The sequence below is a fragment of the Mustela nigripes genome, unplaced genomic scaffold (assembly GCF_022355385.1).
Source record: "Mustela nigripes isolate SB6536 unplaced genomic scaffold, MUSNIG.SB6536 HiC_scaffold_20, whole genome shotgun sequence".
Classification (NCBI taxonomy): domain Eukaryota; kingdom Metazoa; phylum Chordata; class Mammalia; order Carnivora; family Mustelidae; genus Mustela; species Mustela nigripes.
This window is the reverse complement of record NW_026739436.1, coordinates 68494-81844: the sequence shown is the minus strand read 5'-3', so window position 1 is coordinate 81844 and position 13351 is coordinate 68494. Positions and strand designations below refer to the sequence as shown.

The 13351-nt window shown below is 35.0% G+C and overlaps 1 protein-coding gene across 6 annotated transcripts in view; it reads left to right on the top strand.

Moving 5' to 3' along the window:
• Positions 1-13351, top strand: part of LOC132008037 (histone demethylase UTY-like) — a 192547-nt gene that overhangs the window by 129517 nt on the left and 49679 nt on the right. For all 6 annotated transcript variants that reach the window (XM_059386438.1, XM_059386437.1, XM_059386436.1 and 3 more), the window contains 2 exons: positions 476-856; positions 8597-9375. In XM_059386438.1, coding sequence (XP_059242421.1) covers positions 476-856; positions 8597-9375 — 1160 coding nt within the window. The remainder of the gene's footprint in view (positions 1-475; positions 857-8596; positions 9376-13351) is intronic.

Genomic DNA, 13351 nt, shown 5'->3' with positions numbered 1-13351 from the left:
AGAACAAAAGACTCCCATGTTTTCCTTTATATCTTTTTTTGGGGGGGTAAATTAGTCCATAGAACAGGTGTGTTAGAACACAGAAATACATAGAACATAGAACTCACTTGTTCTATGGACTTATTATTATTTTAAAATTAAAATATTCCATATTGAGGTGGAGATGTTTTAAGGAGTGTTTATTATGAAGGATTTGGCGTAAAGGTAATAGAATGGAAATTTGAAATCCTCCCATTTTGTGATATAAAACAAGGCCTATAGTTTACTAACTGGTTATTTTAAAATGCTTTGTTTTGCCCTTGTGACACTAAATAAAGAATTTTCTTTAACTAGATAATGAAAAAGATTTTTGTTTTCTCCATGTTTCATTTTTTAAATGTATGTTTTTTAACTTAGAGATATTAAATATCATAATACTACTAAGGGATGTATCGATTACCTGTTTTCAAGCAGGTTTTCTTCTTTCTTTTTGAAGGGACAGACAGAACAAACTACTGGAATTCCTAATGGGCCAATAGCTAACTCATCACTGCCTACAAACTTTATCTATAGCCAGCAACCACATTCTTCTCTGCCTAGAGAATCTAGTGTCTCCCAACCTGAAGTACGCTCTGCTTGTTTTGAAAAGCCTTTGTCCAGTGGACCATTTACTGGAGGCTGTGCTCCTTTTGGCACATCAAAATCACTGGGGAATACAGGCATTGCTTTGGTAGGCAATAATTATGTAACAGGAAATAGAAGTAATGGAAATGTGCCTTACCTGCAGCAAAATGTACTCACTCTACCTCATAACTGCACAAACCTGACCAGCAGCACAGAAGAGCCATGGAGAAAACAACTGTCTAACTCCTCTCAGGTAAAAGATTCTCTCTCTACTTTGTTTTCTCTTGAATAATTTTTCTTTGGCTTGTGTATATTTTCAGAAGAAATAAAATTTAATAATCTCACCTGTAAAAATTACTTTTAAATAACTCAAAATTGTATGATAATTATTAAGTGTTAAATTTTACAATAGTATTGGGGCGCCTGGGTGGTTCAGTGGGTTAAGCCGCTGCCTTCGGCTCAGATCATGATCTCAGGGGTCCTGGGATCGAGTTCCGCATCAGGATCTCTGCTCAGCGGGGAGCCTGCTTCCTCCTCTCTCTCTCTACCTGCCTCTCTGCCTACTTGTGATCTCTCTGTGTCAAATAAATAAATAAAATCTTTAAAAAAAATTTTTTACAATAGTACTAATTAAAAGACTACATTGTAGAGGAATTCTGAGTTCATAGAAAATGGAGTGGAATGTACTAAAAGTTTTCCAAAATTACTCCATCCTTTGGTTCCCCATCCTATATACCTTGTAGTAATGTAGCACTATAATTGCAGATGATGTGTTATTCATACACTGTTACTAGTTAAACTCTATAATTTACATTGATTGTTTTTCTTTATGTTATTATTATATTGGTACTAACAAATTAGTAATGACCTATATTCACCTTTATGGTGTCACACAAAGTGGTTTGACTGCTGTAAACATACCCTGGGTTCTTTTTATTCTTCCTTGACTATGGTGAACCTGTGCCAGTAACAGTTTTATTATCTCTACATTGTTACCTTTTCCAGAAGTTCATAAGTACAGTATGTTGGCCTTTTTTGAATGACTTTTTTTCACTTGCCATTATGCATTTTAGGTTCTTTTTTTTTTTTTTTTAAGATTTTTTTATTTAACTCACAAATAGGCAGAGAGAAAAGAGGAAACAGGCTCCCTGCTGAGCAGAGAGCACGAAGCAGGGCTCCATCCCAGGACCCATGATCTGAGCTGAGGGCAGAGGTTTAACCCTCTGAGCCACCGAGGCACCCCATTTTTTAGGTTCTTGCATGTCTTTCTTTGACGTAATAGTCATTTTGTTTTTCATTACTGAATCATATTCCATAATTTGCATTTATCAGAGTTCAGTTACCTATTTACTTACTGAAGGACTTGATTCTTTGTACATTTTGCAATACTGAATAAAGCTGCTATAAACATGTATTGCAGTTTGGATGAACATAAGTTTTCATCTCATCGGGATGAAAACCTAAGAGTATGATTGCTCGTCCTAACACAATGTTTAGTTTTGTAAAAAACTAACAAATTACGGTTGTAAAACATTGGGACAATTTTACATTTCCATCTGTAATGACTGAGTCTACTTTTTGTTCGCTTTTCCCAGAATTTGATGGTCCATGTTTAAACATGAAGGTTTTTAGTTTGGGCAGATTAAAACAAAGTACTATACATCGGGTAGTTTATAAACAACAGAAATTTCTTTCTCACAGTTAATGGAGGCTAGAAAATTGAGGATCAGGGTAATGGAAGATTTCATAATTGTTGAGGGCCCTCTACTAATCTTAGTCAGCATTCTTCTCACTGTCTTCAAATGGCAGAAGGAATGAAGACACTTTCAGGATCTTTTCTTTTCTTTTAAAGATTTTATTTATTTGAGAGAGACAGCACACATGAGTCAGAGGCAGAGGCAGACTCCCCACTGACCAGGGAGCCCGGTGAAGGCTCTATTCCAGGACTCTGGGGTCTCTTTTATAAGGGCACTACTAATCTCTTCCTTGAAGGTATTTCCTGATCTTTTCCTAAAGATCCCATGGGCAGTGGGGTTTGTAGTTTGGGCTTTGGTAATTCTAGTAGGGATATGGAGCTACCTCATTTTTTAGTTTTATAATTCTCTAATGTGTTTCGGAGCATCTTCTTCATTCCATTTATATTAACTTCTGAGGCATGTGTTCAGACCTTTGTCTGACCTGTATCCATTTTTCAATTGTATTAACTTCTTAATGTTGGGTGTTAGCTATTTTTTTCTTCCTTCTATATTTGATAGTCCTTCACCACATATGAATATTGTATTTTCTTCCCCAATTCCTACTTTTTTTCTCATTCTTTGACAGTGCCCCTTGGAGAGCAGAAGTTTTTAGTTTTAATGGAAGTCTCGCGTACCAGTTCTTTCATGATTGTGCCTTACAAGTAATATCGAAGAAGTCTTCACCATGTCTAATGTATCTAGATTTTCCCCTATGTTAATCATGCAGTTTCATAACTTCTGCATTTTACATTTAGATCTGTGATCCACTTTCAGTTAATTTTTTATGAAGGGTGAAAGGTGTAAAGGTTAAAAAAGGTTTCACCCTTTGTATTTTTTTTTTAAGATTTTATTTATTTATTTGACAGACAGAGATCACAAGTAGGCAGAGAAGCAGGCAGAGAGGAGGAAGCAGGCTCCCCATGGAGCAGAGAGCCCTATGTGGGACTCAATCTCAGGACCCTGAGATCATGACCTGAGCCAAAGGAGAGGCTTAACCCACTGAGCCACCCAAGTGCCAAGGTTTCACCCTTTTTATGAAGTGTGAAAGTGTAAATGTTAAATTTTTAAAAACTAATTAATTAATTAAAATTAAAACTTTAATTTAAAACTAGTTGTTCCAGCACCATTTAAAAAAGAATGTATCTCTCCATAATAATGCTTTTGCTCCTTTATCATAGAGCAGTTAACTATGTTTATGGTCTGTTTCCAGGCTGTATGTTTTGTTCCCTTGATCAGTTTGACCACAGTCTAGTTCTTTGATAAATATAGTATTATACCAAGTCTTAAAATCAAGTAGTGCAGTTCTCTAGCTTTCTTTTTTTCCTGCAGAATTTTGTGTTGGCTATTTTGGATGTTTTATTTTTCCATAAACACTTAAGAATGACTTTGTAAACATTAGAATAATTGTGCTGGAATTTTATTTGAATGCATTGAATCAAGGGAATGAAATTTCTAAGACTTGACATCTTAAAATACCTAACTATGAGGGGTGCCTGACTGGCTCAACAGCCAGTTGACTGAATGACTCCTAGAACATCCAGCTCTTGACTTTGGAGTATGAGTTCAAGCCACACTTTGGGTGCAGTGATTACTTAAAAGGGGGACGGGGAACGAACTATGAATATAGAAACTCTCTTAATTTTAGTTTTTCATCATGTTTTGTTCTTCTTACAGATCTTTTCATCATGTTTTGTTCTTACAGATCTTTCACATGCTTTATTAGATTTATCCCGAAGTATTTCATTTTGGGGGTAGTATTGATGTGAATGCTATTAGTGATTTTTAATTTGAGATTACATTTGTTCATTGCTGGCACAGGAAAGCAAGTGACTTCTGTATTATACCCATGTATCTTTAATATTGTTTATTAAATCCATGAGGTTTTGTTGAGTTTTAAACTTGGTATTTGGGCAGTTACATAACGTTCAGGGAATGTCTCCTCCCTTTCTTCCTCCCTTCCTCACTTTCTTCCTTTTTAAGATTATTTATTTGGGAGAGAGAGAGCAGAGTGAAACACGAGTTGTGGGAAGAGGCAGAGGGACAGAGAGAACCAGGCTCCGGCTTAGCAGGATCTCAGGACCCTGGGATCATGACCTGACTTGATGGCAGTTCCTTAACCAAATGAGCCATCCAAATGCCCCTTCTTTCTTTATTTTTACTTTATTTCCCTTTTATATCCTTGCTTTATTACATTAGAGTTTTTAGCATGGTTCTGAAAGAGTTGTGAATAGGAACATCTATACTTTGTTCCTGATCTTGGGGAATGCTTTGGGTTCCTCACTCTTCATATAATGCAGGTATAGTCTTTTTGTAGATATTCTTACCAGAGGAGGAAGTTGCTCTGTGTTCCAGGTTTACAGGAGTAATTTTACCATGCTTGTGTTTGCTTTTCTTTTTCTGTATAGATCGTACAATCATATGGTTTTGCTTTTTCAATGTTTTAATGTGATGGATTACAATGAGTGGTTTCCTAATGTTGAATCAACCCGCATACCTGGGATAAATACCGCTTGGCCATGGTATATAATTCTTTTTATACATAGTTAGATTCTAGTTGCTGATATTTTGTAGAGGATTTTTGCACTTGTGTTTATAAGACATATTCCTTTTTTGGTTTGTTCTGTTGTTGTTACTTTTTCTAACATCTTTGGTGATGTCTTACAATGTTTAGTATTGATATTAAGATAATCATTATCTTGGCCTCATTAAGTATGGTTATAAAATGTTCTCTCTGCTTCTGTTTTCTGGGGCAAACAGTAGAGCTTTAGGATAATTTCTTCCTTAAATATTGGGAGAAACTCAACCAGTAAATTCATCTAGTTCTGGTAGTATTTTCTGTTACGGCAAATTAAGTTTGGCAAGTTTAAGAATTAAGTATAGTTCACATACAGTGTTATATTACTTCCAGGTGTACATATAGTGCTTCCACAATTCATGTATTAGGCAGTGCTCACCATAATAAATCTAATTCCTTTCTGTCACCATGCATAGTTACACAGTATTCTTTACTATATTTCTTATCCTGTCCTTTACATCCTGTAATGTATTTTATAACTAGAGGTTTGTACTACTTAATCCACTTAAATTGCCTATCCGCATTCAGCCCTCCCCTCTGGCAACCACCACTTTATTACTATATTTGAGTATGTTTCTGTTATTTATACATGTACACATTTAATTTGCTTTTTATATTCCACCTGTAAGTGAAACCATAAAATATTTCTGTGACTTATTTTATTTAATAAAATATCCTCTAGGCCCATCTATGCTCTCACAAAGACAGCATTTCATCTTTCTTACCATTAATAGTATTCCATTGTGTATTTTTATACTACATGGTTTTTATCCATTCATCTATTGATACACTCTTTGATTCTTTCCATAATTTAGCTGTTGTATAAATAATGCTGCAGTAAACAGAGGGGAGCATTTATTTTTTCAAATTAGTGAGGTTTTTTTCCTCCCCTGTGGGTTAACATTTAGTAGTGGAATTGTTGAGTAATATGATGTTTCTGTTTTTAATACTCTAATTTTTTTATTCTTAATACTCTATTTTAATACTCTTTACTCAGCATTTGCTCCAATTTACATTCCTACCAACAGTGCATGAGAATTCCTTTTTCTCTATGCCTTGACTAACATTTAGTTATTTTGTGTCTTCTGATTCTAGCCATGTTGACAGGTGTGAGATGGTATCTTATGGCTTTAACTTGTATTTCTTGTTGAGTGATATTGAGCATCTTTCCATGTGTCTATTGTTCATCTGTATGTCGTCTTTGAAAAACTGTCTGTTTGGGTCTCCTATCCATTTTTTAAGTCAGACTCTCTCGTTTTCGGTATTGAGTTATTTGTAGGTTGAGGATGCTAACCACCTACCAGGTATATCATTTGTAGGTTATCTTCTCCCATCCTATAGATTGTCTTTTTCTTTTGTTGACTGTTTCCTTCACTGTGTAAAAGCTTTTTATCTTAATAAAGTTCCAGTAGTTTTCAATGTTTTGTCCCCTGTCTCAGGATTCATATGTAGAAAAATATTTCTGTGGCTGACATCTGTGAATTAATGTTTATTTTTGTTCTACAAATTCTGTGGTTTCAGGTCTTGCATTAAGGTCTTTAATCTCTGTTGGGTTTATTTTTCTGTATAGTATAAAAAAGTGGTCCAGTTTCATTTTTTTGCAGGTAGCCATTCAGTTTTCCCAACACCATTTGCTGAAGCGACTGAGCCTGGTTTTCCCCCATTGAATATGCGTGGCATTTATTTTCTTATGAGTACTTTGAACCTTTCATCCCACTGTTGTCTGGTGTAACAAGTCTTTTTCTCTTATAACTCTTATATGTGGTGAGTCATTTTTTTGCTGCTTCTGGATTTTCTTTTTGCAGATTTTGGCAGATATTTTACTATGATGTCTCAGGTGCAGTTTTTTGTTCGTTTGTTTTAGTTAGGGTTTCTAAACTTAAGTGAGTTGGAAACAAGATTTTTTTTTTATTAATATAGAAAGAATCTGCCTTTATTTTTTTCTTTCAGTACAGTTTTTGGTGGCCTATTCCTTTAAGTTTAGGCATTTTTTTCTATTAGGTATTGTTCACTTAAAGTCTGTATTAGAACTCTGTGTTTAATTTTTTTTTTCTCAATGTATGTTTTTTACCTTAGTGAAAAGTTAAAAGGAACTTCTGAATTTGTTCACAGCCACCATCTTGTTTTTATCTCTGGTTTTAACTTTTAGTCTAGTCTCCTGAATTATTTCCCTTCGTGCTTAATAGGCTGGGGACTAATTCTAATTTCTTATTAAATTTACTGGGGTCTAAAACTAATTTATAATGATTAGCATTGTGACCATAGTCCATCAGGCTTCTGTTGGCTTTCTGTTCAGTGTGGGTTGAGGAATACATTGAAAATTTCAGTCTGGGGCACCTGGGTGGCTCAGTGGGTTAAGCCTCTACCTTCATCTCAGGTCGTGATCTCAGGGTCCTGGGATCGAGCCCCACATAGGGCTCTCTGCTCAGCGGGGACCCTGCTTCCTCCTCTTCCCCTCTCTCTCTGCCTGCCTCTGCCTGCTTGTGATCTTTCTCAAATAAATAAATAAAATCTTTAAAAAAAAAAAAAAGGGAATAATCGTGGAGTAATTAGGATAAAATCTTTATAATCCTTGTATAAAATCAATTTTCATCAAAGTAGCAAATATTGTCATCTAATCAGTACTATTCAAAAGTGGATAGGCAATTAAAAAACACATTCACCATCATCAAACTGACATACAGATTTTTAAAAGCAGTAAGTGTATTACTTCTATAGCTATAGATCAGAGTACTTTTGAGTTTATTCTCTTAACGGGACTCCATGGTACACTGAAAGTAAAGAAGGACTTGAGAACAGACTGAAATTTTCCTTTTTCTTTTTTTTTTTTTTTTAAGATTTCATTTATTTATTTGACAGAGAGAGAGAGATCACAAGAAGGCAGAGAGGCAGACAGAGAGAGAGGGGAAGGGAAGCAGGCTCCCTGCTGAGCAGAGAGCCTGTTGCGGGGTTCGATCCCGACCCCGGTATCATGACCAGAACCGAAGGCAGAGGCTTTAACCCACTAAGCCACCCATGCGCCCCGTAATACTTTTTAGATAAGTGATTTGTGCTATTTAATTTGTGTAATGGCTTCACTTGGTAATGACACAGGTATGTATTTTTTACCATTTCTAAATTTACAGGTAACATTTCCATAAAGGTGAAAATGTATATAACAGAAGTGAGCATTAAAAATTCTTAAAGCCCAGGGGCGCCTGGGTGGCTCAGTGGGTTAGGCCTCTGCCTTTGGCTCAGGTCATGATCCCAGGGTCCTGGTATCGGGCTCTCTGCTCCGGGGAGCCTGCTTCCTCCTCTCTCTCTCTCTGCCTGCCTCTCTGCCTACTTGAGAACAGACTGAAATTTTCTTTTATCTCTGTCAGGTAAATAAATAAAAATATTTTTTAAAAAAATTCTTAAAGTCCTTATATGAAGAAATATCTTGGCACACTAATACAAATTATGTAGCCCAGTTATATAATTTTTGCTAAAGATTCTAACCATCTTAATCAGTGGATTATGGGACCTTCTAAAAATAAGTTTTAGGTTTTAGATTGTTATACTCTACATTTAATTGCTTATTTTTGTGGCTTACTAAACATTTTTAATCCTCAGTACTGTTCTGTGTATGTATTCTAAGTTTGCATAATAATTGGTTTAAGCAAATCTTGGTAATTTCTTTTTCTTTTTTTTCCCCCCCAAGGGGCTTCACAAAGATCAGAGTTCACATTTGGCAGGACCCAGTGACGAACAACCTCCTTTTTCTACTGGGCCTGCACAGTATCTCCAGGCAGCTAGCACTGCTATTCAGAAACAGACTGGACTTCGAACTCTGCCTAGCAATTCAGTAACACAGGGAGCTGCTTTCAATCACCTCTCCTCTCCTATTCCTACCTCAGGTGGACAACAAGGCATTACCTTTACCAAAGAGGGCAAACCTTCAGGAAATCGATCCTTGGTGCCTGAAACAAGCAGGCATGTTGGAGACAAACCTAATGGCTGTGCTGGTGTCAAAGGACTTTCTAATCATGTTCAGCAATTGATGGCAGAACCTGTTTGTAGTCCTAACCATGGAGATTCCACATCACCAAATGTACAAATTTCAGACAATCCTCAGGTCTCTGCCTTGTTGGTTGTAAAAGCCAATGACAGTGAGGGTAGTGGAGCTTGTGACAAAGTCAGTAATTTTCACCCCACTGTTTGTACAAAGACTAATAGTTCTGTTGCCTCTTCACCCTCTTCAGTCATTTCTACTGCAACACCTTCTCCAAAATCCAGCGAACATACAGCTGTACACAGCGTTCCCAGCCTTAACAGTCCTCATAGTAGGTTACATACATTTAATGGAGAAGGTCTAAAGAACTCACAGAGCTCTGTAAAAACGGACCTGCCTATAATTAGCCAAAAGCCTGGTCCTCATATTATACCATCAATATCTGTGTCCATATATTCAAGTTCCTCAGAAGTTCTGAAGGCATGCAGGTTAGTATGGGGATGTCTGTCACAAAATGGGAATGGTTGACTACTATTCAGATCAGTAAATAATATTTTGACTTTATAAGTAATAGAACTTATGTTTCAGAAAAAAATGTAAGCTAATAATAATCATCTAAAATAACAATTTCAGAAGTGTCTTTTTTATGCTTCGTGTTATGGTTATCATTTAGCAATGTGTCAGATGTGAAAAACATTTTCTACAACCTGCTTTACCTGAGAGGAATGCTTTTGACTAGTATTGTCTTCTGTTGGCTATCTGAGTTATCTGCTTCTCCACGATTGACCTTATACTGGGAAATAAAACCTGAGAATGAATTAAATCATACTTGGTAGAAAACAACAAAGCCTGGAAAACTACACTGTATGATTTCTTCTGTTAACACTCTGACTGTAGAAGAGGTTATAAAGTAGCCACTCTGGTAAGGGTTAGCCATATTCTGCTGCTCCCAGAAATTTTTTTCTTAAGTTTTTGCCTTCCCACAAAAGAAGAATCAAAGAATAAGGAAAACTTTGTTTTGGTATTGTGATACCAGATAGATTTCCCCCTCTAACAGATCTTAATTTAACTTTTAAAAAATACAGATTTACTGTGGTATGATTCACATATCACATTGCACTCATTTAAAATGTATAATTCAGGGGCGCCTGGGTGGCTCAGTAGTTAAGTGTCTGCCTTCAGATCAGGTCATGATCCTAGGGTCTTGGGATTGAGCCCCGCCTCGGGCTCCCTGCTTGGTGGGAGGCCTGCCTCTCCCTTTCATACTCTTGCTTGTGTCTCTTATGTGTTCTGCTATTCAGAACTGAAAAGCTTCTGTACTGCTTATATGTCTCTCTCTCTGTCTAATAAATAAATAAAATCTTTAAATAAAATAAAATAAAATGTACAGTTCATTGGTATTGTAGTGTATTCCTAGGTAAGGGCAAGTATTACCACAGTCAAATTTATAGGAATTTTAGCACCTCAAAAGGAAACTAATAAGTTTTTAATGTGTTTTTCTGTTAATACTAAACCCAATAGAATCTAATCCTAAATTAAATAATAAATTACCTTTTTCCTTTCTTGAATTTACTTATAAATTTACTTATATACTTTTTCATTGTTTAGAAGACACTAATAAAACTTGGATAAAGTAAGTGCTTCGGGTAAATATATGAAATGCTCTATAAGGTTTTTATTATGTAACATTTATAATTTGAACTCTGATACATTGAATTTTTTAAAAGATCTTTTTAATTTGAGGTTGAAATTACGTAAAATAGAAAGTAAATGCAGTTTAAGTATTTTTGAAATACCTTGGCTATTTACTACATGTTTTGAATTTCAAAGTTCAAAATAATTCTTGCTTAATTTAAGACTCTAAATCTCCTCTTAAAACTGCTGGTTATGTATTTCTCTATTTGCTGAATCTAAAACTTGCTTAGATGTGAGTTATTGGATTATTAGGATTATGAGTCTGCCATTAGATGTGTATCACTGAGAAAGTTAAGCAGTATAATACATTTTAAAATTTTTATGTAATTTGTACTTAGAAGCCACCTAATGTGGAGTAATGAAAATAATATTTTATGTAAAGTTATGATTAAGTGAAATTTGTATCTTTCATATTTTTAGTAGTTTAAAATTTTAACCTCATCTCATTTTTGAAATGTCTATAAATAGTTTTGGGTAAACTAGGTGCTTTAAGATTCATTTTGGCTTAGCAACCACTAAAAGGACTTCTGCCTTATGTCAGATATGATTTTTATTTTTTAAACTTGAAAGTATTGGGGTACCTGGCTGGCTTATATGACTCTTGATCTCAGGTTTGTGAGTTTCAGCACATTTGCTGTAGAGATTACTTAAAGAAATATGTTTAGAAATAAAGTTGCAGGTATCTTAAAGACATTGTATAAACCTGTGACTTGTTTATAAACCTGTGCCATGTTTTTTTGTTTTAGTTTTTTAGTGTAACTTTCTTATTGAAGGTATATTCACCACCACCATGCATTCAGAAATCAGAAAGGGGAAAAGCAAATAGAAAGGACAAAAGAGAATAACATAACAGGATCTGAATGTTAAGATTAAAATTATTCTGAGACTTTGAGAAAGAACCAAGTTGACAGGTAATAACTGTCTTGCAGTTCTCGTAGATAATACTGACGTGATCTACACAGGATGAATTCATATTCCTGTAAAGGAAGAAGATCAGTATGAGAGTTCCAACCCTCCCTCATTTAGAAACTTCTGCAGGAAAGAAACTAAACTGCATATGAGTTTGTCTGTAAAATACCTTTCATTTTTGTTCTAAGTGAGATATTTGAAAGTAAATTTAACATTTTAAAAAGAATTTTTATATAATAATGGATTTTCTTTATAGAGTAAAAGAATGTTTAAGAAGTCTTTAAAAATGAAATCAACTTTTTCAATCATTTCTATATCCAAACCCCCACTTCTTCCCTTCACAGGTTGGATTTTTATAGTATACTTTACGGGGGCTCCAGTGGCGGATTCGGTTAGTGCGAAGTACTTATAGTATAGTTTCCCATGGACAGTTGCAGATACATGCCTGTTTTAAAAAACTGATTTATTTATTTTGTTCACAACTCTGTACTTTTGCCCTGGGGTTGACTCCTGTATTTTTAGCGGAGAAAAACTTGTGGTTTCTTTCTTATCAAAAACATGCAGTAGTTCTTTGAGAGAAATTCCTATAGTTTCTAACTTGCACTTAATAGGTAGAAATATATTAAGCAATTACCATGTGGTTTCATTGTATTACTTGTTCTAGGTTTTCTTACATATCTATGTTCCTCGTAGGTTTTCGAAGTCATTTTAATTTTTATTTCTTTCTTTTCTTTTTTTTTTTTTTTTTAGAGAGAGAGAGGTGAGGGGCAGATAGGGAGAGAGAGAATCTTAAGCAGGCCCCAGCCCCAGAGCCAGACGTTAGGTTCCATTCCACAGCCCCAAGGTCAGGACCCGAGCGAAGTCCAAATCCAGGCACTTAACCAGCTGACCCACTCAGGCTCCCTAAGTCATGATTATTTTTAAAGTGCTATTGTTTGGTTCATCTTGGTTGCACTTATGGTATCTTGCTTTTCTTAAGAGTTTGTAACTTTGTTTGAAGTTTGTAACTTCAGTATTCAAGATATTGAATTAGTTTTAGCTCTCTTGCGCATGTCTTTTTTTCTTTATAGAAATATATTTATACTTAACATTGCTTGAGTTTTCTGTATATCCGTATTCTAATAGAATTGTAAAGATTATGGAGACATAAACTGGCTATCCTTTCTAACTACCTAGTCTTCTTTTTCATACTGTGAATAGCTGAACTTGATGCCACATTAAATTGGCTTAAAAGACTTTGAAGAGCTTGTTAATATTTGACCCATATTTTGTGGTATTCTGAAATATTATCTGTTATATTCTCATATTTCTCTCTATGAAACAAGCTTTTTATAATCAATCAGAATTGTATGTACTATAAACAGATACATACATGGTTTCAATCCAGCATTGAAACCATTTCTTTATTATGTAGAGATTGTATTGAGTCTTAATGCATTGGTCTGAGAAGATACTTGCATTTTTCCTTTATCAGCTTTAGACAGGTAATTTTTACTTGTAAATTAAAGACAGTTCTGTATTTTAAAACTTTAAAATGTATCATATCTAACTGGTAATGTAAACAATATGGGTCATCATGTTTTGTAGGTACTGGAATTATTCATTTAACGTTTAACCTTAATAAGAACGTACAAGAATAGAAATTTATTATAATATAGGCCTGCACAGTGTTTTATTTTTTTAAAAAATAATTTTAGACCTTTTTTTTTTTTTTAAGATTTTATTTATTTATTTGTCAGTGAGAAAGGGAGAGCACAAGTGGAGGGAGAGTGGCAGGCAGAGGGAGAAGCAGGCTCCCCATTGAGCAAGGGGTACTCAATCTAGAACCTTGGGATCGTGACTTGAACCAAAGTCAGATGC